Raw genomic sequence first — 25,909 nt, 5'->3', positions numbered from 1 at the left:
GGAACAGGAGACTGTGACAGATGCTAATTGATTTGTCACCGCTCCAACCTGGCCGCACTCCTTTATTCCGCTTATTTTCTGAGCTGGATGGATTGGGTTCAGCTAAACACAGACAGCACTATTTGCTCTGTTAAACCTGCCTCCACACCCAGAGCTTTTCATGTAGCCTTCTGTCTGCTGGCCTTCAAAACTTGGAACACAGTTTAAGGTTCAGAGAAGGTTTTCAGTTTGAATCTTGGCAAGAAAAATGTGGGCAGGTAGCAGAAATAAGCTCCTCAACCTGCTGTGCCACCCTGCAAACTACATAACCTGCAGCGTCTTTGTCGCCAAAAATACATGTTCTGAGCAGCGTTGCCGAACAAAAAGTATAATTAATGCTTGAGGCGTCCCTTCAGCTCTCAGCCCTGCTCTGTATTTAGAAGCATGTCAACAAGAGCTCATTTGTCAGTCATATTACATTAGTGTTAATCTTTCATATCAATCACACCAACGCTCTGATACACTGAATTAAAAAGAACCATGGCAGGGGGCTTTTAAAACCCTCTCAAACATGAAAAGAAGTTTGGTGGAAAGCTACGGCTAATTTTAGAAACTCAGAATACTAACTTACTGGTGCTTTTGGATTCTGGTATATATTTAAAACAAAGAAACACAAGAGAAAGGACCTTATTGTCTTTGCATCATGCTTTTTCAGGTGAAGAAATGGTGTAACATTATTTTTTTAAAAAACACTTTAGCTTTCTTGACAAGTGTAAGCCGAGTAGATGTTTGCACCTAGCTAGAGCTAGCAGGCAATTAGCTTAAATTAGCATACAGAGGGAAAGCAGGGAGAAACCGCTTACTGCACAAGGTTAAAAAATTTGAATACCAGCACCTTTAGAGCAAGAAGTATTAATGAATGAGTGTGACTCAAATAATTCAGTTTTGCACAAACTTCACAAAGTACATGGATTTATTGATGAGCCATAGTGTAGGGCTCCAGACTGTGACTAAATGGTTGCATGTGCGACCAGTAAATTTTCCCAAAATTTTTTAATACTATTGAATATTTTTGTTGTCGACAAACTTCTGCTCCACACTTCAGCCCAGTAGACAGTAATGCGCAAATGAGCTGGTTTAACTGACATTAACTCCAAAATAAGCAGAAAGGAGAGGAACACCAAAGAAGAAGAAGGCGGGCCAATGTGTGCGAGTGCGGGGGACGAATGACGGTGAAGCTTCTGATGTTTCACAAAGCCTCTATTTACGTTCAGCCTTATTTTAAACACAAATTCACCTGTCTGTCTTATCTCCATTCCAGCTGCTTCTAAGTTTAGACACCTCCTTTGCTAGACAGCAACAGTGGAACCGTTTTCTGTTGTTTTTACATGAATTTTAGGACTTTTCAGCAGCGTCTTCATCATGTCAAGAAACCTCTTCTTAGAGAAACACTTCCTGTGCCGCTGGAATGGTTTCAAAATAAAAGCCTGTAGCATTAAAAATACACCTTCAAAATAAAAGCCTGGAGGAAACGCCTGGAAATTAGCTCCTTTCACAGTGGCTATGCTAATGGCTAGTGGCTAAGTTAGAAGGCAGTCACATACTACCCTGAATTACAGTCTGGAAAACAATAATTAATAATGCTTTGAGATATGGAAATTAGTAGGCATAAAAGTGTTAAAAAGGCAAAAGATTAAGAAAATAGAGAACAACATACATAACTGATCAATCTCAGTCTCTCCAAACACAGCCACCGCAGAGCATCCTAATTGAATTACTCCTCTTTTGATTTTCCACGTTCAGTTATAGTCACCCTTATTAAATGAAGAAATCTAGTTATGAAGGACAGGATCTCTGTCACATGTTGTTAAAACATTACATGTAAGGCATATTGGTTCCAGAAATCGGTTATGGGCCTTTCTTGATCGCAAATAATCGGCATCAATTCCAAATCAGTCGATCTCTACCAGCAAACACGTTCAAAGCACAGTTTGGCAGTAATGCTAAACTTAACTAAGCTATCTCCTGGGAAAAAATCTGTCATTAGACACACCCTTGTCAGTTTATGTTTGCCATAGATAGCATTTCTGGCAGTAATGGTTTCTGGCAGAAATATGTGATTAACCTTTGACAATACTGCTGAAAATTTGCAGCAAGGTAACATTTTCGGAAGCAAATTTGATCTGTGCCAAACTTTGTGAAAAAAACTTTTACTTGAGGTGTTCACTGTTGAAGCAAGTTAATGGCAAATTCGTGCTTTAATGTTTGAATCTGCTGGTTGACTGATCTCATTTTACCTGTGTGTGTTTCCTCTAGGTGCTCTGGCTTCACACCACAGTCCAGAGACATGCGTGGGTAGCTTAAAAGGTGATTTAAAATTGGCTGTATGAATGTTAAATGAATGGCTGTCTGTCTCTTTGTGTTAATCCTGTGATGGACTGGCAGCTTGTCCATGGTGCACCACGGCTCTCGCCCAGTCTAAGCTGGGAAAGTCTCCAGCCACCATGTGTCCCTGTGAAGGATACGTGGGTATGGCTAACAGACTGGACTGTTTGTCATACATTTACCACAAAGTTAGCCATAAGTCCACTCCAAGTTTGCTAAATACCTTATTTGAAAGCTAAAGTACGAACTTTCTGCAAGTTTGTGGCAACACTGGCATGAGTTAACCCAGGGGTGGGCAAACTTTTTGGCTCAGGGGCCACATTGACTTTTGAAATTCGACAGACGGGTCAGACCAGCATCAGATGGTTGGAGATTGTGCAAAATAATATGAATTTCATGATAAAGACAATACTGACAAAGCAAAGAATACTCACATTCAGTTTTAGTGGGAACAGTGTTGTTGGTCACCCTTTTTTACCAGTGCATCAAAGTCTGGTGTAATTTGGTTGTGGCAATTCTCAGGATCGATCTGAGGTGTTCATCAGTTAACTGGGATCTGAGGTGTGCTTTGTTGATGTTCATCACGCTAAACATCTGCTCACACACGGAGGTAGATCTGAACAACACCAGCATCCTCTGTGCCACCTTCCCAATGTTTGGAAGCTTGGCTTCACTTAGTGAAGCCTAAAAGTCATTCAGTGTAAGGGAGCTGAACGTCTTTAAGACTGAGTCACTTTGAAGATTGATCAGTTCCAACTGCAACTCCTGAGGTGCTGCTTCTAGGTTTTGTGACAAGGGACATGATACCAGCTGAAGTGTCTTGTCATTTTTTTCAAAATCAGAGAACCGACGGCAGAATTCTCCATGTAGGTCTTCTAGTGATTCCTCATATTTCATCACATGTCCACTGGCCTCTGTCAGCGTCGCCAGTGTAGGGAAATGAGCGAAGGATTTTTTTTTGACATTTGTCTTGAGAATAAAGTCAGTTTGGCTTTGAAGGCTGTCACATTTGTGTACATTTCGTGCACAAATTGATCTTGCCCTTGCAGCTTCACGTTCAGCTCATTCATGTGCTTCAGTTTGTCCACGGTAAAAGCAAAATCACAGCCAATCTCTGTCGCACAGCTCAGGAAAATCATCGGTTTTCCCGATTACCTCCAAAAATGAGCTAATCTCGCCTTTGAGCTCCCACACTTGCTGACATACTTTCCCCAAACTTAACCAGCGGACATGAGAGTGGTAAAGCAAGTCCTGGTGATCAGCATCAGTTTCTTCTAGAAACTTAATGAACTGACGATGCTGAAGCCCTCTCCCTGGTATAAAGTTAACGAGTTTTACGACTGGCTTCACGACATGATCAAGATGCAAAACAGACTTACAGAGCATACATAATCCTGATGGATTATGCAGTGTAGGGAAAATCACATCCAGCTCAGGGTTTTCCTCCTTCACCTTATCCTGGATTCTTTTCAGCAGCCCGACGTTTTTTCCTGTCGAGTTTGGCAAGTTTACACCACGGCAGCTTCATCCTCTGGATGACCCCAGACATCCTGTCCTACAAGTCTTCTCCTCGTGTTTTTCCCTTCATGAATTCCATGGTCAAAAATTCCTCCGTTGTCTCAAAATGTTCATTAATCCCTATAATAAATATTAAAAGCTGAGCAGGGCCTTTTATGTCATTACTTTCGTCCAGTGCTGATGAATATAGCTTGAAGGACTCCACTTTTTCATTCAGTGAGCTGGCTAAGTCTTCGTCCATCAGTTCAACATGGCGATTAACTGTCCTGCTGATAAACAATTTTTTTCAAATTTGTTTTTGCTCTCTGGACACAGGAGACCTGCTGTCTGTACCATGCATTCTTTCAAAAACTCCCCTTCGGAGAAAGGCTTGCTAGCCTTTGCTATTTTAAATGCTACTTGCCTTCATGCTTGACTCTAGAATCATAGTTTGCAGAAAAAACGTATTTTGCTGAGTGTGTAAACTGGCTGCCAGCCTCTGAGCCATAGCTGTCTGTTCTTGCGCTGACTGGATGCTAGCGTAGTTAGCATGCTTTGTGGAAAAGTGCTGGCTGATATTGTATTCTTTAAAAAAAAAAACGCAACGGATTCACTGCACATAAGACATACAGCCTTTGAACGGACTTCAGCGAAAAAATATTTAGTAGTCCACTCCTTCTGAAACAATCGACATTCACTGTCGACTTTTCTTTTCTTTGGTCCACTCATATTAGTTGCAAAGTAGAAGAATAGAAAATAAACCAACAAAGGTCACTTGTGTCTGGAGCGCTATCTAGTGGAGACAACAGAAATGTCGGGTACTGCAGGGGAAGGCCAAATGAATGTGGTCTTTACTGTAATTTCGTCAATTCTAATATCGGCAAAATTACTTCACGGGCCGAATTGAAAAGCCTGGGGTCGTAGTTTGCCCATGCCTGAGTTAACCTTTGCTGTTTGCCAAAAACCTGAATTATTTGTAAGGGCTACAGGTCTTGCTTTTCATCTGAATTTACTGAAAAGACAACCAGACAAGACAATCATCCATCCTCTGCCACAAATGATAACATATGATACAAAAAGTACACTATGTCATCATTGATCAGAAAGATAAAAAATCCTACAAGTGTGACCATGTTAAGCAACGAATTAGGATCTGTGTATGATTATCTGACTCGTGGTGCTTGTACACCTAATGAGAAGTCGTGTCTCTATGCCCATCTGATTTAATCAACTACTGCCTGTACTGCTCTGCATGAAGCTGCCCATCCCTCTCTTTCTCCATTCCCCTGGCTTTTATATGCACCGCTGTTTTCATGTTGCATCTCTCTGCAGCACACTCCTTCAAAATCAGCAGCTTTTACCATACTGATCTTAGATCTGACATCCAATTAAACAGAGCTGCTGACGGCCACCATTATCCCACTCTAGGCTGATCCAAGGTCAGTTTTTGTCAGTCCGTCCAGCGCTTGAATTCTAATTAAGGATTACTTTAGGAGGTAAGTGTAGCATGTCTCAGAATCAGCACTTTGATGAAGACTTCGGTGAAGCTGCTGAAAGCTCTTTCTAGGAACTGAAATGAGACCACTTAGAGCGGATTGTGACTGTTTGGTGTAGTTAGAATATTTATATGTATTGGAGATATAAAAAAATACTAGCTGAGCAGCAGACCAAAAAAAAGTACAACCCTGCATGAGGAAGCTCCCATGAATACTTACTGTCCTCAGTGTTTAATATCAAAAATGACTGGCGGCAATGGTCCAACATAGGTTAACAGAACAAGTGGAACCAGAAAGACTCAGCATTTACACACGTGGACAAAATTGTTGGTACCCCTCAGTTAAAGAAGGAAAAACCCACAATTCTCACTGAAATCACTTGAAACTCACAAAAGTAACAATAAATAAAAATTTATTGAAAATTAAATAATCAAAATCAGCCATCACTTTTGAATTGTTGATTAACATAATTATTAAAAAAAACAAACTAATGAAATAGGGCTGGACAAAAATGATGGTACCCATAACTTAATATTTTGTTGCACAACCTTTTGAGGCAATCACTGCAATGAAACGATTTCTGTATTTGTCAATGAGCGTTCTGCAGCTGTCAACAGGTATTTTGGCCCACTCCTCATGAGCAAACAGCTCCAGTTGTCTCAGGTTTGATGGGTGTCTGCTCCAAATGGCATGTTTCAGCTCCTTCCACATATGTTCAATGGGATTCAGATCTGGGCTCATAGAAGGCCACTTTAGAATAGTCCAACGCTTTTCTCTCAGCCATTCTTGGGTGTTTTTGGCTGTGTGTTTTGGATCGTTGTCCTGTTGGAAGACCCATGACCTGCGACTGAGACCAAGCTTTCTGACACTAGGCAGCACATTTCTCTCCAGAATGCCTTGATAGTCTTCAGATTTCATCGTACCTTGCACACTTTCAAGACACCCTGTGCCAGATGCAGCAAAGCAGCCCCAAAACATTACTGAGCCTCCTCCATGTTTCACCGTAGGGACAGTGTTCTTTTCTTCGTATGCTTGGTTTTTGAGTCTATGAACATAGAGTTGATGTGCCTTACCAAAAAGCTCCAGTTTGGTCTCATCTGTCCAAAGGACATTCTCCCAGAAGCTTTGTGGCTTGTCAACATGCATTTTTGCAAATTCCAGTCTCGCTTTTTTATGAGTTTTTCAGCAGTGGTGTCCTCCTTGGTCGTCTCCCATGAAGTCCACTTTGGCTCAAACAACGACGAATGGTGCGATCTGACACTGATGTACCTTGGCCTTGGAGTTCACCTTTAATTTCTTTGGAGGTTGCTCTGGGCTCTTTGGATACAATTCGAACGATCCGTCTCTTCAATTTGTCATCAATTTTCCTCTTGCGGCCACGTCCAGGGAGGTTGGCTACTGTCCCGTGGGTCTTGAACTTCTGAATAATATGAGCCACTGTTGTCACAGGAACTTCAAGCTGTTTAGAGATGGTCTTATAGCCTTTACCTTTAAGATGTTTGTCTATCATTTTTTTTCGGATGTCCTGGGACAATTCTCTCCTTCGCTTTCTGTTGTCCATGTTCAGTGTGGTACACACCTTTTCACCAAACAGCAGGGTGACTACTTGTCTCCCTTTAAATAGGCAGACTGACTGATTATGAGTTTGGAAACACCTGTGATGTCAATTAAATGACACACCTGAGTTAATCATGTCACTCTGGTCAAATAGTTTTCAATCTTTTATAGAGGTACCATCATTTTTGTCCAGGCCTGTTTCATTAGTTTGTTTTTTTAAATAATTATGTTAATCAACAATTCAAAAGTAATGGCTGTTTTTGATTATTTAATTTTCAATAAATTTTTATTTATTGTTACTTTTGTGAGTTTCAAGTGATTTCAGTGAGAATTGTGGGTTTTTCCTTCTTTAACTGAGGGGTACCAACAATTTTGTCCACGTGTGTATATTATCAAGCAGTTACTGCAGTCTTCTATTTGTCCTGTCTGCAAGGGAAATGAAGAAACCACATGGGATACACGCTAAAATGGAAGAGTAAATGAATGCAGAGAGACACAATGATACATGTGCAAATGATCACATGCACAATGCTTAAAAATGTTTCAACATGGAGCAAATCGAGTTTAGTAAAGCATAACTCAATAATAAGAACATGACACCATGGTTTTAATGTGTTAATGAATGCACTATCTCTGCACAATCTCTAATCTCTGGACAGTTCTCCAAAAGAGAAAGAATAGGAGAGAAAGAGGCCGACATAAATAACGTGGGTAGAGATTTCTGTTGTAAGAAAATGCCTGTCAGCAACAACTGTAACATCTAAGACGGGCGAAGATGGAGAGAGAGCGGAAAAGAAAAGAGCAATGATAGCTCTTGCAAGTGCAAACAAAGATAGTGGGAGGAGGGGTGAGGAGAGAGAACAGAAGGAAGAGGAAAGAGAGAGTTAGAAGGAAGCTGAAGGAGACAACAACATGAGGGAGCCTCTCAGGAGCTGTGGAGGCTGGGGAATAGCGGGAGGGAACGGAGGGCTGGAGCGTCATAGCAACACAGGGGAAGAAAGCGAGCAGTCAGCTTTGTTTGTGTGTGCTGGATAATGAACGGGGTCCCGGTGTAACATGCAAATGGGGCTACTTTGTGCATGTATGTGTGCGTGCACGTTTTATTGCAAGCAGCGTCTCAAAGCACGCCGCAGACGACTCATGCTTATGCAGCACAAATGTGACGACCCGTCAAAGTCACAGAAAGCACAGTCGAAAGTAAGGTGTCCATCATTTAAACAACATGACAGAGAGAGAAAGCTAGTGAAAAACATGAACTGAATATAAATGCTGAGTCTTGAAAAACATTTCCCTTCCAAAAATGGAAATGGTATGTTGGACAGAAAGCATTCACATATTGTTGTAAGCACATGAGATATAGAAAGAATGGAACAAAGATTATGGGTCTAAAAAAGAAAGACAACTTGGCTCTTGTTTCATTTTTGTCTTTTTATGGCACTTGCACTGTCTTGCAGCTGTCTCTTCATCCACGGCTCCCCCTTTGAGTGGCTGTGTGTAATGTTGGTGATTATCAGTTTAAGCATATTTTACAGCTCGCTTTACAATTCATCTGGAAAAGTGGAGGCTGAAATGCAGCACGGAGACCGGGGTGAAAGAAGGGTGCTAATCAGGGAGAGGATAAACAGAAACATGTGGTGAGGTGAAAGAAGCCAGAAAGTGAAGGGAGGGAAAGACAAAGTAAGAGTGATGACAGAAGAACAGGAGGGTGTAGAAAAAGACAGGTCAGAGAAAGTACAGTATGCTGCCAAAAAACACTAAGTACAATGCATACTACCAGTCAAAAGTTTTAGAACACCCCCATTTTTTATTGTAAATTATGTATATTAAAGTCTCATTGTACTCTGAAATGAAATCATTGCACAAATAAACAAATTGAGTTAAAAAAAAATATCAATTTAGAAACCAAAATGTATTATAAATTCATCAAAGTAGCCACCTTTGGCAGATGTAACAGCTGAACACATTCATGGCATTCATTCCACAATGGAAATCAAATATTCTTCAGAAAGTTCTTTCATCTCTGTAGCAGAAGTTCCCATAAATGTGTGCTTCTTGTAGGTTGCTTTGCTTTCACTCTTCTGTCCAGTTCATCCCAAACCAGCTCCATGGGGTTTAAGTCTGGAGACTGTGTTGCCACTTCACGTTTTCAAGCTCACCATCTTGATCTTTTTTCCTACGATAGTTCTGGCATAACTTGGACTGATGTTTTGGGTCATTATCTTGCTGTAGGATGAACCATTGACCAACTAGGAACATACCAGAGGGTACTACATGGTGCTGCAGAATGCTGTGGTAGCTGTTTTGGTTCAGGGTTCCTCTCATTCTGTAAAAGTCACCCACCCTGGATCCAACAGAACAGCCCCAGACCTTCACACTTCCTCCTCCATGTTTGACAGTTGATGTCACACACTGAGTAACCATCCTTTCTCCTACAAAATCCTGCATGATGAACCAAAGATTTCAAATTTTGATTCATCAGTCCATAATACCTTCTTCCAGTCTTCAGAAGTCCATTGGTGGTGTTTCATGGCCCAGGCAAGCCTCTGTTTCTCATTTTGACATCTTAACAATGGCTTTCTTGCTGCAACTCCACCTGTCAAACCTGCAACTCCAAGTCTTCTCTTCACAGTTGAAACTGAGACTTCTTACTACGATCACTATCAAGCTGTGCTTGAAGCTGTTGTCCTGTGAGCCGCCTGTCACCAAGCTGTTGACTCTCAGAAACTTGTCTTCTGATTCTGTTGTGGCTTTTGGTCTTCCAAACCTCTTCCTGTCAGTGATTCCTAAAAGTTTCTGAACCTTTTGATGGTGAAGAAAACTGTACTAACTGACACCTTGACTTTCTTCACAATTTCTCTGTAGGAAACACCTACATTTTTAAGTGTTCTGATGGTCTGTCTCTCTTCTATTGCAAATGACCTTTTCCTCTTCATTTTTATAGCAGCACACTACTTTCTGCAATGTAATACTGTTCAAATAATGCTCTGGAGGGTTTGGTGCCACGGTGTGTTCCAACACTAATTTTATGCAGACAGAGGGGGTTGTAAGTAATCAAGAATAGTTGGGACACCTGTAGGATTCAGTAGCACCAACTTTCAAGGCTTGATCAACCTCCACTGCTGCAGAACAGCTTTAAGTTGTTAACCCATATCTTCTTCCCTGAAAAAGGCCTTTTTGTATAATTCTGAAATGTACATTATTTTTCAATTTTTTGGTAACCTTACCTTTTTTTTAACCTCTGACTGTTCACCACTTACTTTTGTATTATCTCAAGCTATTCATTGGACTTGAACTACTTGAATTTCAATAAAAAAGCTTAAAAAATGGAGGCGTTCTAAAACTTTTGACCGGTAGCGTATATAACAGAGGATGACGGGAAACAACAGAACAATCCACTGAACTGTATACTTCCCTTCTCCTCCAAAATACCTGACGTAGCCCCTGTCTGCGTGAAACAACGATTAAAAAAGAAAGAATAGGAGAATATTCATCAAGTGTCTTCTTAGCTTTTATTTTTTCCTATAGCACTTCTCTGTGATGCATTATACTACTAGGCATAACATCCATTATGCTGGTCGTTGCAAGTCAGTCTAAGTAAGCATGACAAATGAATCCCTGCAGTGTTATTCAGCTCACATCAAGCTCTTGGTGTTTAAGAGCTAGCTTTATTCAGACGTTTTATTCAAATTTAGAGCTTGTTAACTGAGAGCAAGTTGTTGCCACAGATGTTTCAAAGGGGCCAGTTTTGAACCATGTTTTGGTCCAGCAACCTCTCCATCATCAGCTCTCCTCTGTGTGTAACCAACATTGAAACACAACACCTTGTCAAATCTGCTAAACAATACCAGTCAGCATATGAGAAATCTGTTGTGATGACACCTCCGAGCGGCATCAGAAAACAGCGTCAGTCTCGTACCGCGGCTTCAGTGATTTGCCGTAGTTCATTTGGTCCAATTTGCATCAGAAGCAGTCGGTAAGGAGGGGGAAATTGTGACAGACGGCGGTCAGAGTTAACAGAACACGCAGAGAGATGTAATTTAAAATGTGATTTCTAGATAAACGACAGCACAAACTTTACTGGTAGGGTAGGGGTCATATTTGGGCAAGCGTTGGTGACATAAAGCGACGTGTGGACTGAACATTTTAACGGGCTTAACTCCAACACAGTGGCATCAGCGACACACACACACACACACACACACACACACACACACACACACACACACACACACACACACACACACACACACACACACACACACAGAAGTACCACTTAAGTCCACTCAGAGCTAATGTCCTCCCACCACAACATGCTGACCTGCAGACATACTGACATACTTACTCATTCACATGTAAACAATGCTCAGCTGGAAAACAAAACACGCACACACACACACGCACACACACACACACACACACACACACACACACACACACACACACACACACACACACACACACACTGAGTCAAATAATGATGAAGAACACTTCCCCTTCCCCCATTTACAAAATGGGAACTCTCATGAGGAAATAGCTGTTTACAACTAAATGGCCATGCACTGTCTACACACACACACACACACACACACACACACACACACACACACTCAGACACATACAGGTCAGTCTCGGTGGCTTGTGTGGTTCTGTAGTTACAGAAGGCACATTACATCATCCCCACTCATCTCCTGGTTTCCATTCTACAGTGAAATCACGATAGAGGTCATATTGTGGTGATAAACGATGTGTCACACTGTGTAAAGTAGACGTTGCACAATTTAAGGTTTCACAATTGGAAATTGCTAAAACAACTGAGATATAGACAGACAGACATTAGGGAAGTGTTTACGACACAGAGACTAAACCATGCACACATATTCCCTTACCACGTAAAGATAAGATGCAACCAATACATTTTTCTCAGTGCCTCAACAGGCTGTGACAGTGAGGCAACATGCATGAAATGCCTTTTTTCACAGCCGACATTTTGACTTGCCATAGCAAGAAAAGTAGCCTAGCCGCGCTAGACCCAGCTCTTAAGACATAAGGGTCTAGGAACGCTCGACAGGGAGGGAGGCGGGCTAAAAGGTTGTCTTTCAAATCACTCTGCAGCAATTGGGTAGGTATACAACCAATCAGCGCAACGAATAGGCTGACGTAGTTCCTACAGCACCGGATTGTGGCTAAGTCCCATTAGCTTCCCAACCAGCGGAGCCAACTGGTATATTAAGGATTTGCCATATCCCGTCGGCATAAGTCCAAATACGTCTTTCTTCTCAATGAAACACTTCAGTGCTGTCCTTTGTTTATCTTTCAAGTTGAATTTTAGCTTCAAATCTTTAAGGGTTGTGGCCAAAGCCGAGTCGAAAGATAACTGTTTATTGTGCGCCGGTTGTTTCTGTCAGAATCGTCGCGCCTCTGTCGTCACTTAGTTACGCCCGCCTTCTGACTCTACACTTCATGGTGATTCGTCCGGCCAGTTTTAGGAGAATCCAACCTCGAGCCTTATGGAGGGTAACTAGACCCACCCTGGCAGAGAATTAAATTCATTGCCGTGGGTTGTCTAGCGCGGCTAGGCTACAAGAAAAGCACAGGTGAAACAAATGTTTGATTATTTGTCTCCCTATAAGCCATTATAGCAAGCCAGCATGCACAACGTGGGCCCTGGAACTAAGCTGAATGAATGCAGTCATATTTAATGCAACACCTGTGGTTTTGCTGCATTGAAGAGGAGCCTGAAAGTAAATCAGCTAAATGGAATTCATGTTGGAATATGTGTTGAAATGACTTCAGAAATAGAGGTGTAATTGACAAAAAATACAAAAGGCCTTTTGGTTTTGCTGAAATAATTAAATATTTAAATCGACATGAATGTTTTATTAATTATAACAGGGAATCCAGTACAACCAAAGCAACTGATAAAACCACACTGTACATTCGACATGTGGTGTAGGATTATGTTAATTAGCAAATATTTTCTTTAAAATGCACTGTAAAGTTTAGGGAAAACTTTGACATTTTAGGAAATACGTATATTTCTGTATTTCTGAATTAGATGAGAAAAATTGATTGCATATCTTTAGGCTTAAATACAAAACAAGAAAGAAAAACTGGCACAAATCTGCTTGTGGTACAGGTTGTGGTTGAATAGTCAAAAAAACGTTTCCAAAACACTTCCCTATGACCTTGCTGAGGTCATAGGGAAAAAAAACAAAACACAAAAAACAGTAAGATGGTTTCCCCCTTTGTAATCGATGGACCAGTGTAGCCTATGGATCTCTCCTTAGCATTCACACAATTTGACCAGCTGCCACTAATGTACTTAAACGTCATATAACCAAGTTAGGAATCTTCACAAAGCAAAACACGACTATTCAATCACATCCTGGGTTCATGACCTCACTCTTGCCTTGTTTGCTCTTTGTCCTGGCCACAAGCTGTAACTCTCTCATGTTTGCACATCCAGCCACCGTCTCCTGCATTATAGTAACCACCTGATCTTCCCCGCCCACCCAATTGCCTCATTTTCCTACCTCGCTGCCCCATATTTATACCGACCACTCGACGCACTTGTCGTCTACCCTAAACTAATTTCTTATGAACTTAAATTGTCTTCAAAGTTGTCAGTATACCTCGCTTCCATCTAAAGACACCAACTCTGAACAGAACCAGACTAGCTATTCCCTCCTCTTCCCACTCTATGATAAGCTAACTCACTGCTGGCTTCATCGATGTATTTACAGTACAGACATGAAGAGCCGTATTGATGAAATGAAATGCAATGCAAGCGAATAACCTCATTTAAGCATTTAACCATAATCCATATCAGACAGATTAATTATGTAATTAAACTTTTTTTTGCTGCTGCTGCTGCTGAATAAATGGCTGAGTGTCAGCATTTGCATGAAATAATCAAGTCTTTCTTCCCTTTAGAGCCACAGTCTAACCTTTTGCTTTGGCAAAGGAATATAAATGAGAGTGTAGTGTGCAGGCACTACAGAGCAATTTTTTTATCTGTTGTTCAGCCAGGGAAATAAAAGACTGTAATGTTGCATTATTCCATCTGTGTGATTTCTGAACTTGTGATCTCCTTCTAAAAATGGGCAAAGTGTCAACATCAGCATCATGTCAAACTGTTTCATTATAAGAAGAAAATGTTCTTATTATAATGTCATATAGTTCCTTGTTTTAAGAAGAAACTTTTGCATTTATGAGATGTGAGAATTTTTTCCCCACTGTGGCAGCTCTGCATGTGTTTGCATAAAATTTGGACCTAATGGAAGCAGTACGTTCATGCTTTCGCTTTCTTGCCTCTATGTGTCTTCTCTCTATCCTTATGTGTCTTCTTCTTTAAGGCCTTCGCGTGTACTTTTTTCTGTCCTTGCCCTATTTTACTTTTTGTCATCACCTTCACAGTTTAATCCTTTTGCTTCATCAACTCTTTCGTCTCTGTTTGCTTCCTCTTTCTCGGTTCTGTCTCTCCTCAACCTGCAGCTGCTCTTTATAATCAAACTGTGCTTTTTTTTTAATGCTATCCTCGCTCCCTCCCTCTGTTTCATTTGTTCCTGGCCCTCCACAATAGTGAGCTCAGTGGAGGTTGCATTATTGATAGGCATCTCTATCTGTGGCATCTGCTCCTTCTCTCACTCACCCTCCCTCCCTTTTTCTCTCCCCCTCTCTCCCTCACTCCGTGTGTGCCTGGCCTGATGTGGCTTGGCAGGTACTTAGGCCAACATCAATCTTTCATCCAAACACCACACACACACACACACACACACACACACTCACACACAATTGTGCTTATTCGCATACAGCAGTTTTCCCAAAATGTTTGTGCATGGGGCGCACAGGAGCAGAGGGTGACGATGGGAAGGGGGAGTGTAAAAATAACTTTTCCTCCCCCCCGCCTCCCCTCTCGCCTCTGTGATTATCCATCCAGAGGAGACTTTGACAAATACTAGACTGCCATGAAACCCTGATCCATTTTCATTGTGACGCTGCTTCCAAAATAAAAGGACGGTATGAAACCTGCGTCACAGATGACAGGGTGAGCGGGACAAATGGTGACCCCCCACCACCACCCATCACACCCATCTTAAGACGCATCGGTTCATTCCCACCGTTGCAGGTGCATTCAGAGGCTACGAATTCAAACTGCGGAAATAAAACCAAGTCATCAAGCGAAAGCGCTGACCTACATTCCAGCATATTTAATGTTCCTCTGTTTCACTGCACTTTGTTTACTGCCAGCCCCGATCTCTACAGATAGATCTAGCAGACAGACAAGAAGACACCGAGAGCACAAATGGCCTGAGATGCTGATTGACCTGTCAGAATCGTAGCAGAAGCCAAGAGAAAGCTCCTCTGATGGTTATCTGAGAGGGCTGACACCTATTTGTTGCACTGAACTGAAAGACCTCACCAGAACACAGGGAAAGATGCGCACGCAGGCCGTCGGAGGGAGAGCACTTATTGCATAAGATGCAGTGACACTGGCAGAACAAATCTTTTGTTTGAATGAGGCAGACAGTGCATACAGTATAAAAAACGCATAATCACATAATGTCGCCCGTTGGAGTGAAACGCCACAGCTGTCACGTACTTTCTTCTGTGCATGTGTGTGTGTGTGTGTGTGTGTGTGTGTGTGGAAGTGAATTATATAGTAATCTCAGGTTAACCCAGCGCTTTGGCAAAGGACAGTTGCAGTTTCCTTGGGATGACAATAAAATCAAAGGGGCCATTTTCTCTTAGACATTTTTGCATCATCCTGCAAGAAATTGGTGAGGTGAGGATAAATAAAGGATTGTTATTTGTGTATACTCCTTTATTCACTTGCACTTGAGAAGCTTAAGTGTATTGGTTATGGTAAAATGGGGGAAACAGCAACTTTAAAACAAAAAAGGGGCAAATGGCACCACAAATTCCTAAATTTCGAAGTGCCAGAATAATGATTTGGACATTTACTGCCTTGTTTGATGTATGGATTCAGCTAAACTGAAATGTGCCACAAAAAAAACAAAAAAAAAACAACACCACAAAAGGTATACTATTTGACCTGCAGCTGAAGTCAGGTACAGTTTCAATTGAATCACATTCATCATTCTGCTTTGGTGAATGCTGGCTTATTTTTGTGGATTCTATCGATTTTAAATGAAACTTTGTCCCTTTAAAGTAGCATTTGAATTTCAGTGAAAGTACAAAAATTAGGTTTAGTCATCTTTTAGCATTGTGAGTCTAAATTTCTGTCAAAATTTCAATAATTCAATAATAATCCCTTTTTAGCTAGGACTTAACCAGTGTTTTCTTTCAGTCGGATTAGAGACTAAAGAAAAGCACATCACAGTAAATCTAATTACAAGAATCCAGTTTTGTGGTTCATGTTTGGGCAAAGCAGATACTTTAAAATTAGAAAAAATGGAAACTTCAAGCTGACTTGCCTTCAAATAAAGCTGCAAGACAAACTGTTTGAGTGGAATTAACTGCTTTAAGTACATCTGCCTTAATCCAATGGCATTAATATTACTTCTTAACTTAGGATAAATGTCATTCAATGAGGCAATTAATTCAGCTTGATCCAACAATTCTCTTTTTTTCCCAGTGTAAGCATGAATAATTAACAATGCTTTTATGAGGAGGAGTTTATAACATGATTTCCTTTGGCAAAACATCCCACAAAGATAAAAAACAAATCTAAGCTAGGAGGTGATTTGGACAACAGAATCTACCTATGCATCCATTCACTGCTTTTTGGCGGGCAACTTGCATAGATATCTCAAGGTGTCCTCTCAGGGCTTTAACCACAGGTGTGGACTGGGACATGAAATGACTGGTTGCCTCATCTCGAGTGCTTCTTTCCCAGCATAAGCAGGAATAGCTCAAGTCTCAACGGAGCTGATGTAACCAGCTGCTCTCATGAGATATTTGACCTTTCCACCTGGGACAGCTGCTTACCCGCACACCCTAATGAGAAAAGGCACCTATTTCCACGAGGAAAGCACGGCCTCACATTTGGAGGAACACTCATGATAGCCCTCAGACACATCAGTGAGCACACAGCAGATTGCGGCACAGTTGAGGCTGCAGGCAGCTGAGGCTCTCCGACTAGCCAGTTATATTTTCCTCACAAGTTTTTTCCAGGGTGTGAATTCCTGGTAATTAAATCCAATTCGCCAGGCAGAGAGCCACAACTGCCATCAGATAGTGATGTCTGCCACAACAATCTGACAACATCCCCAAGATGTTTTCTGCATGGTTTATTCCTTGGTGGCAAGTCATCGAGGCACTGACGAGCAGAAGTGGAACGTCACTGCCACAAAATCGTATTAAATTATCAGATTTAAAAGGAATCCGGTCCCTCACGCTCCTCTTCCCCTGTTTACTCCACATCGAAGGCATGATTACAGGGCTCAGGAGTTGCTCAAAGTTGCTCCCAGTTGAGGTCAGGACATGTGCACCAATGCTGAGCCCTGGCTGGGTGATGATGACCTCTTGTGAGGTGCTGGCCGGGCCGCAAAACCACATAAACGATTAACACAATGGAGCACGAAACCTACAGTCAACACAATCATGGTTGAAATATTCACATGAGGGAATGTTCTGCCAATTCTCAAGGTGACACACAACCAGTAAAGCAGAGAAGCACCACAGTATCCTCCCCTACTGGTTGAAGTAGTGTGACCGTAACCGCCCACAGAAACGATGCCAGGAAAATTTGATGTCAAAGGAAGAGCAAAATTGATGACAGGAAAGATTTCAGGTCCTGCCTTTAAATGAACAATAACTGCTAATGCTTGTTTTATTAGCGGTATTACTATCAATCTGAGTGTCTTTCTGTGTCTCCCTGTTAAAAGCTTTCAGTGGCTTAACTAAATCTGACCCAACCCGGGCCTCGTGGTATCACTTTGTGGTTTTGCTATGCTGCAATTTGGACTCGGATTTTATTACTCGGGGGAATGTGAGAGGGGTGGGGATGGGTTTGATGGATAGATGGTTCGGAAAAAGAGGGATAGAAGGCACCAAGGAAACTATAGAGTGAGAAGAAGAGAAGAGAAAAGAAGATGTTGGTAGACAAGTGTGAGCACACAGCAGATGGTCGGCGTAAGGATTCAGCTTAGAGTGGAGGCAATGAACCCATGAACCTTAATTTATAGCTCTGTTCCCCCAAGCCGGCAACCCAGCGTAAGATTTTATAATGCTGATTAGCACCTTGCCAAGGGCATCATAATGAAACCATGCTCCGAGAGGAATAGATCTGGGGTCAGACTCCGAGACACGGAGAGGACAAGAAACAGCAGTAGAGAAATGTTTTTGTCATTTCCTGCCTTTGTCCTGACAGAGACCATCACACCTCACATGGCCCTGTTCTTTGTCAATTACACTGTGCATTTATGTCTGTGTGCAGCACAGACAGACTCTGTTCATGGTCAAAGTCTGTCATTATTTCCTCCCCACCTCCTCTCCACCTCTCTACACTCCGTCTTCACTCCCGTCATTACCTTGTTTGTGCCTCCGCGCCTCGGTTCAGTCTGCGAGTGTGGCCTCCTTGCTTTTCCTATTCCACCTCTGTCAGTTCTCTCCTGAGCACGAAGCTGGTAAAAACAGCAAAAAAAAAAAAAAAAAAAAAAAAATCTAATCTCAGCGTCTCTCATCCTCTCTTTTATCACCTGCTTTGCTTTCTATTTTGCTGGTTCTCTGATCATTTTTTCTTTGTGGTCAGCTGTGTGTCTGTGGGATTTATTTAACCACTCCTATGTTGCGACTCCCCTCGAGCTTCCCCGTGGCAACACTTCAGCCCCTCACTCACTCGCACAAACATACAGATACATACAGCAAGCATTGGAGAGTCGAGCACTTTCACACCACAAGCGCTAAACAGGAATTTAACCCTTTGACGCACAACATGGGCCAAAAGTGACCCATATTCAATGGATAATGGTATCTCTTGACCCATGTTGTGCATCAAAGGGTAAAAGATCCCTTCCTGTGAAAATCAACTCTTTTTAAACGCCTTTTTATCACAGCATATGGTGTTGTATGCTGGAAGACATGATGGGTGAAATATACAATGAGTGCCATGTCTGAGTATTTTCACATTGACCCGACAGTGCACTGATGACATGCTCAAAAACACAGATTCAGACTTTCAGGATTTAATACATGACAAACCTTAAGAACCAATCTTGTTCAATGGCAGGATGAGGCTGTCTGTATCATTATTCTTATTCAAAATCAGTTTCAAATCTGAACACATACAGTTGAATCATTTCAGTGTTACAAATTACCAAATGAGGAACAGTGTTTGAGGAGACATGAAGATGAGCTCAAGCTGCAGCGAATGTGGAGAGATGAGCGGAGAGAGAGGCAGGAACTTCACAGATCCACATATTCTCGAAGAAGCTTAGGTGTTCAGTCACATCTAAGGGCCAATTCATGTTTTCCGTGTCCGTGTGGGCACACCAATGTAGACTTTGAAAGCAGAGAGTGGTTCTATTTATACTACAATAGGTACACGTCAATGTCAATGATGAAATATACAGGCGGAGATGATGGAGAGTCACCTCGCACACTTGCTCCTCAAACAAAACATTTGTTTTAAGCACCACTTCTTTTCCTGACAAACATCCGTGCACTGACAAATTCTGAGATGCGTGTGGACGTCTCACGGATTTGGGTGAATGAAGAAATTCGGAAAGCAGGTGCAGAAAGCATGAGTTGGCATTAAGCCACCCCCCTAAAAAAGCAACAACACATGTCTAATTATGCACATTTGATACAAAAGGAATAAGTTTTTGGAGAGGATTCATGTCACCCCAGCCAGTCACTGCATTATTGGAAGTTAATAAGACTGTGATCAGAAACAGTGCCGGATATTTGATGCATGCGCATGGTGAAACGAAATGAGTCTCATCATTTTACCAAAGGCTGGGCAGGCTCGAAAAAGCTCAGAAAAGGAGACGGCCGTTTTTTTTTTTCTTTTCATGAGGTATAATACAGAGGTCAGTTATATTATACTCTTCTTCTTCCACAGCTAAGTGGAAACTGGATTCATCAGAGAATAAACATTATTATGCAATATCTGCACTGTACTGCTTTTGTTATGCGGGCTGTAACAGCATGGCCATAATGTGACATTCTAATGCCTTTTATGTGATATCACAGAAACTATCAGAGCGCACAGCTGTAATAATATATTGTTGAAGCTAGGCTGATGCCCATGTCTCTCTGATATCCTGCTTCTGCTCCTGTCGTTTTGCGTGATTGCTGTTCACAATAGGAATCCGCCTCTGTCTTCACTCCCACTTGAAGTGGATGACAAACTCACTCCAGTTTTTCCAGTGCATTTGCCAAGTGAGGGTATAATCCTTCTGTTATCCATTCAATCAAATACAAAAAAAGCTGAAAATAGTTACAATGAACAGCACAGTAGAGTCCATATCTGCATGAACTACATTTACTTAAGCCAGAGTACGTGTGTAATTCTGTCTCTGGTTATGAAAAAAGAACTGGATAGTGTTTCTGCAAATTCACATTTTTTTAACAACTTTTCCCCAGAATATACTGCTTACAAAAACAAGACATTATGTTGGTTTTGACCATATGCTGCTTAGTGGCTGATAGTAACAGCCACACATATAATGCATACAAAACACGGTTAATAAACTACAACATTTTGCCTCATCGTCTCATCTTTTTTCTATCCAAAGTACCACTTTTTCTTGCTCCTTCGTGTTCTCTCTCATTTTGTTGACCTAGCTGGATAACATCACAGTGGGTCAGTGAGAAATAGGTTGGTGGCCTTGATTTTTACGTTAGCAGTATTCCAATTCTGAGCATGGAAATCTAAGTCTAGGCCAATGCATATCACGCAGTGTCCTGGTTATGCACAGCAGGCAGGCCAAGTAGACTTTGGACGTACTTGGCAAGGTTGTACTGCTGTCCTGAATCACTGGAGCGGACATTTTAGAAGCTCAAGAAAGATGAACATTTTACATTTGAATGACTCATTCATTACTTTTCAAGCATCCGACTTCCATAACTTGCTTGCAGCTATGAAAAAAAAATCTCTGCTGTCAAAATGAGTTGAAGCGACCGGAGCCGTGGGAGTGTCACAGTTATCCAAAATACTTCTTGGCACCTGTCATCAGCATCGCATATGTATGTTTCACAGGTATGTCAGAGTTGGAGTCTGTCCTTTGTGTGCTGTCCTAGTTTAAGCAGCATCAGATGTAACCAGGAGGCTGAGTTCACCATAACAAACTGTATATGGAATGAGTTGTAGGATCTGCTGCTGATTTGATGGTAATTTTATTAGTTACGTAGCTGATATGTGCATGCAACCATACGAATTTCATCAACAATGTAAGGGGAACAAGAAAACAAATACTGTCAGCTTTCATATTCGGCTGTACTTCAGTACCTGCCTCCTCACAACTTGCTCGGATCTTTCATCTAACGGTTGATAACCGAGGTTTACAGGAGGAGAATGCCCCTGGAGCTGGCGTGAAAAGAGCCAGGAATAATGGTTGTTCTGAAAAATGAAATACGTCACGCTCGCTGACTTTCTTCACTTTTTCTATTTTGTCGGAGCCTTTTTTTGACACCGTTAAACAGTTTTAAAGCCGCATTCAAGTAAAAAAGTATGTCATCTATGAAATCCAATTCGGGCAAGAAGACAGAAGAACTAGATGGTATGATTTACTATTGTTTGAAACGTCACAGATTTAGATTCATACAGGGTGTTCAGGTTTCATCAGTTTGTTACTGCTGTGGCACACAGCATTATATAAACAGGACGTTTGCCTGCTATGATAGCCGTTGGAGTTGTGCACTTTAGATCCACATTAAGAGTTACAATAAAAAAAAGTTATGTTCAAACAAGAGGGGGATGACTGGTCATGCTGTTTTATTAACGGTAATCTGCACTTTGTTGCCTGAGATGTTTATAGATTTGTGTTTGATCTCAAATGGTACAGAATATAAAATACCGACAAGTCATTATATTTGGCTTAGTTTATAAAAATATTAAGATTAAGGTATGACTTAAAGGTTCTGGGTTCAAATGCACTGCGGATGGGAATAAAATTTGCATCATAAAATATTTATAGATACAAGGGTTCCTGAAAAATAAATGACTATGGGGCTGTGAGGGCTAATTTATTGGGCCTATATTTGTGTAAACCAAACACATAGCCAAAGTTTCAGTTTAGAGAACTTGATGTCAAATTTTACCCACTGTAAAGTAATGTGCAAGGTGTTAAATTAAAGGCACAAGCAAAGAGGTCAAAAGGTAAGGAAATAATAAGCCAGCAGTTCTGCATTTAGAGACCTTCTCTAGTGAAAATCATGTTTTTACCTTATTAGCAGCATGTCCATATTTAGTTTTGTATGCTGAAAGACACATCATGAGTGAAATATACAGTGGCTGAGCATTTTTGCCAATTCCTCCATCTTGTCAGGTGGGGCTTTCTATATCGGTATTCTTTATCAGAACTAGTTTTTGGTTTAAACGTGTATGGCTGAATTCCTCCAACATTGCATCTTGCCATTGCATAACACAATTTCACAGTGTTTGAGCCTGCCTATAGATGAGCTGGTGTGCTTGAGGTGCAGCAGTGGACGGACGGGTGGAGAGAGAGGCAGGGACTTTATAGATCTACACATTCTAGAGTTACATCTAAACCATTTGAAGGACTAATTTCATGGAGAACAAAAAACGGAAACACTTAATTTTGATACATAGATGAACATTTTTTGGGGTTTAATCCATGGCCAGAGAGGGACTGAGAGGTTGTGATTATAAACTAATCTGTGATCAATGTTGGAAATACTATATGTTCTGCTTCATTGATAATTGCCCCATAGAGTTATATCATTACTGAGTTACTTTCAGAAAAGGGTGTCATTCAGGCTGCATGTATCATTGCATGTTTCAGCCATCAGACCTGTTGATGACGGATATGTGATCTTTTCTGGGACTGAGTTGATAAAGATGATCTAGTAAACCCCTAAGAGGTCAAAAAAACATCAGCATAAATCTCCCAGTGCAGATGAAGCAGTTGGGACGTTGGTCACCAGTTCTGGAGGCAGCCTGATGTTGGCTAAAGAGTTGGACAGTAAAACTGTTGACCAGTGGGTGAGGCTGAAAGTTAGGGAATCGCTAAAACCATTGGGATTGATCCCCTGGAGACGAGAAACATCTGTTCTGCATTAAATTTTATTACAACCCATCTAGTGCTTGTCAAGACATTTTAAGTCATTGTTTTTAAGAGACATCGCATGTTTAGCTACTGGCAAAAGATGTGCATTACAGATACAATTCTAATGAAACCAAACAACCAGTGAAGAGTCTTCTGCTCATTTTGATTAAATCTTGAGCCAGTGTGAGTCTAAAAATGATGTGAGGGTTTGAAAGGTTTTTGTCTCACACATTTTTTTTTTTTTTAATCTCCCCTTTCTACGAAACACAGCACACTACTATCTAGCACTGACTTGAATACCAGAAGTCTGCTCTCACAGCCTCTTCACTGTGAGGTGTGCCATGTATGTCCCGGTGGTAATTATGGTTAAAGGTTAAATGTCACCACCACACTCCTTCTTTAACGGTAAATGTAGGGATCATGGTAAACCAGCCGATGCCTGCCTCTACTTGCAGTGCATTTTGGTGTAAAGAAAATGCTCCCTGTATGATGATTTTATAACCACGAGAAGGTAAGGATGTGCGTGCGTTGGCAGGTGTGTGGGCAAGTGTGTGTACACATGTGTAGAAATGTGATGTCTTGAGACCCGCTGCATGAGGCACGCACTCAAAATCTGTTGCTAACCTGCAGCACATCTCTTATATAATGGAAAGTGCTTCCAAAAAAAAAGTCTCAGTTCACAAGCATGTATGCTCCTGCATTCGATTCTCACTCTCTCAGACACACATAATAGTATTCTTATCACATTATCTGGCCCCTCACACTAAGCCGATAATTTCACGAGGAAATAATCGTCCATGCTTGTGCTTATTGCATACATCAAATGTGAAGCCCACAAGGTAACACAACACCTCAGTGATTCTATTACTGTATTTACTGTGGTGGTTGGCAACTGTTCGCCCACATGCTACAGTATCCGCATTGTCTCACCCACTCACAAATGGTTTAGGTGCTGGTGGGAAGGTGGAGAGCCCACAATTTATTTATTTTTTTGAGTAGATGTAGCAAATAATGCTTCTTACACACAGGCACAAACACACACACACACACACACACAGAGAGTGAGACACTGCAATACCACCAGGATGCACTTTGAATTTTTCCAGGAATAAACTCCTGATAACTTCCCATGCAAATTTAAAATGACTGGCAGGATGGATAATTCACACACCTTATGTAGCACACAACATGTAAAAGCCTGTGGGGGTCACAAAATGATGTTTAAAATGGGAGGGAGTGAGAAAATATCCAAGTCTCACGACACGGTTCAGGCTACAAGTGTCTCCCTCCACCCAGCAGATAACAATTAACTGCGCTATTATTGACCAGGCTCTTAATGAGGTGCTCCGTGGATGGCGTCCACACCACCAGCATTCACAGCTACGGATCCACACACACACACACACACACACACGCATAAATAATCGCCTGTAATAAAGACCCAGGCCTGTGTCTGAGAGCTGAGATGTGTTTGATCGCTCCTTTCTGTCTCACCTGCTCGTTCGTTGCCAGCTCCTTCTCCAGCTGTCGGTGTTTGTTGTGCCACACCAAATAGTGGATCGGATAACGACTCTTCTCCGGAGTTTTCTTAGCAGAAATCATCCTCGGATCATACTTTGCCTCCTCCTCTGTCTTCGTTGTGAATTGCAAGAACACTTTAGTCGGGAATTCACGCTATACAATCAAGCCTATCATCCTTCATCGAGCAGTGATGCCCAAAGGCGTACAGGGGTAACCTTACGCGTCAGGCGCAAAGGGAGGATGATTCACTACTCGCTCTGCTCCAGAAAGCCCCGTGAAATCATTTATAGAAAGAAAACCCCCCTCGCTTGATTGTCTCAGTAGATCACAGGCTACACCTTTATTTCTTGTCCACCAACCCCTCGCCTCTCTCTCTTTCTTTCTCCCCTGCCTACTCCAACACATCTATCCTCCTCCTCCTCCTCTCCTCCCATCCGGTGGTGACTGAGAAAGATGCGTTGACAAGCTGCAATGAAATGTGCGCACACTCAGCCAATCCTCTGTCAGGGATGATGCGATAAAACACATGCATAATGAAAGAGAACCGCAGAAATGGGGAAAAAAATATGTTTAAAAGGAAGTGCCATAACACCATACAAGGATCTTATAGTGATCTGTAGCTTTGAATGCATCTTTTTCTAGGTGAAAAAAAGTAGCCCAGCCTTACTGTTGTTAGTGTAGTGAATATTACACAATGAATATGTACTATTTTGCTAGTGACATTTTTGAATAATAATTGTGACACAACGGGATTTTAGATTTTTAGATTTTTGCTGCGTGCTGCATAGGTGCTCCCAGGATTCTTAAATTTGCATACTAAGTTGTATCAGAAGTGTATTCCTGGAAAAATTCAAAAGTGCACAGTGCAGTAGAGGCAGAGGTGCTGTATCTGTGTGTAGAGTCTTTTAAAATATATATATACATATATGTGTGAGCATATATAAGCAAGCTATGTGTGTGTGTGTGTGTGTGTGTGTGTGTGTGTGTGTGTGTGTGTGTGTGTATATATGAAGAGCTTATTTGTAAAAACAGATAACTCCATTTTATACATTTTCAGAAAACTTTTTTATTGTTTACTTGAGATAATAACAATAACAACAATAATTTCTTATTTTTCTATTTTGTCATGTATTTTTCTACTGAGTTAAATCCAGTCAGCTTCAGTTTGATTGATATTATCTCAAGTAAATAATAAAAAAAGTTTTCTGAAAATTTATAAAAATGGAGTTATCAGTTTTTGCAAATAAACTCTTCATACCACCAGAGACTAAGCCAAAA

At 41.3% G+C, this 25,909-nt stretch overlaps 1 protein-coding gene across 2 annotated transcripts in view; it reads right to left on the bottom strand.

Annotated features, from left to right (window-relative positions):
* The window catches only part of ankrd13b (ankyrin repeat domain 13B), a 58,110-nt gene extending 33,015 nt beyond the window's left edge, over nt 1-25,095 (bottom strand). The window contains exons 1-2 of one of the 2 annotated variants that reach the window (XM_051957900.1): nt 24,605-25,095; nt 18,410-18,502 (exon numbers count right to left, since the gene is read on the bottom strand). In XM_051957900.1, the coding sequence (XP_051813860.1) occupies nt 18,410-18,502; nt 24,605-24,712 (201 nt within the window). In that variant the 5' untranslated portion in view covers nt 24,713-25,095. The remainder of the gene's footprint in view (nt 1-18,409; nt 18,503-24,604) is intronic. The other variant, XM_022207890.2, reaches the window with a different exon arrangement.
* Nucleotides 25,096-25,909: the final 814 nt, after the last annotated feature.

The sequence above is a fragment of the Acanthochromis polyacanthus genome, chromosome 13 (assembly GCF_021347895.1).
Source record: "Acanthochromis polyacanthus isolate Apoly-LR-REF ecotype Palm Island chromosome 13, KAUST_Apoly_ChrSc, whole genome shotgun sequence".
NCBI lineage: Eukaryota > Metazoa > Chordata > Actinopteri > Pomacentridae > Acanthochromis > Acanthochromis polyacanthus.
The sequence above is the reverse complement of the archived record's forward strand: the minus strand, read 5'-3'. Positions and strand labels throughout refer to the sequence as shown.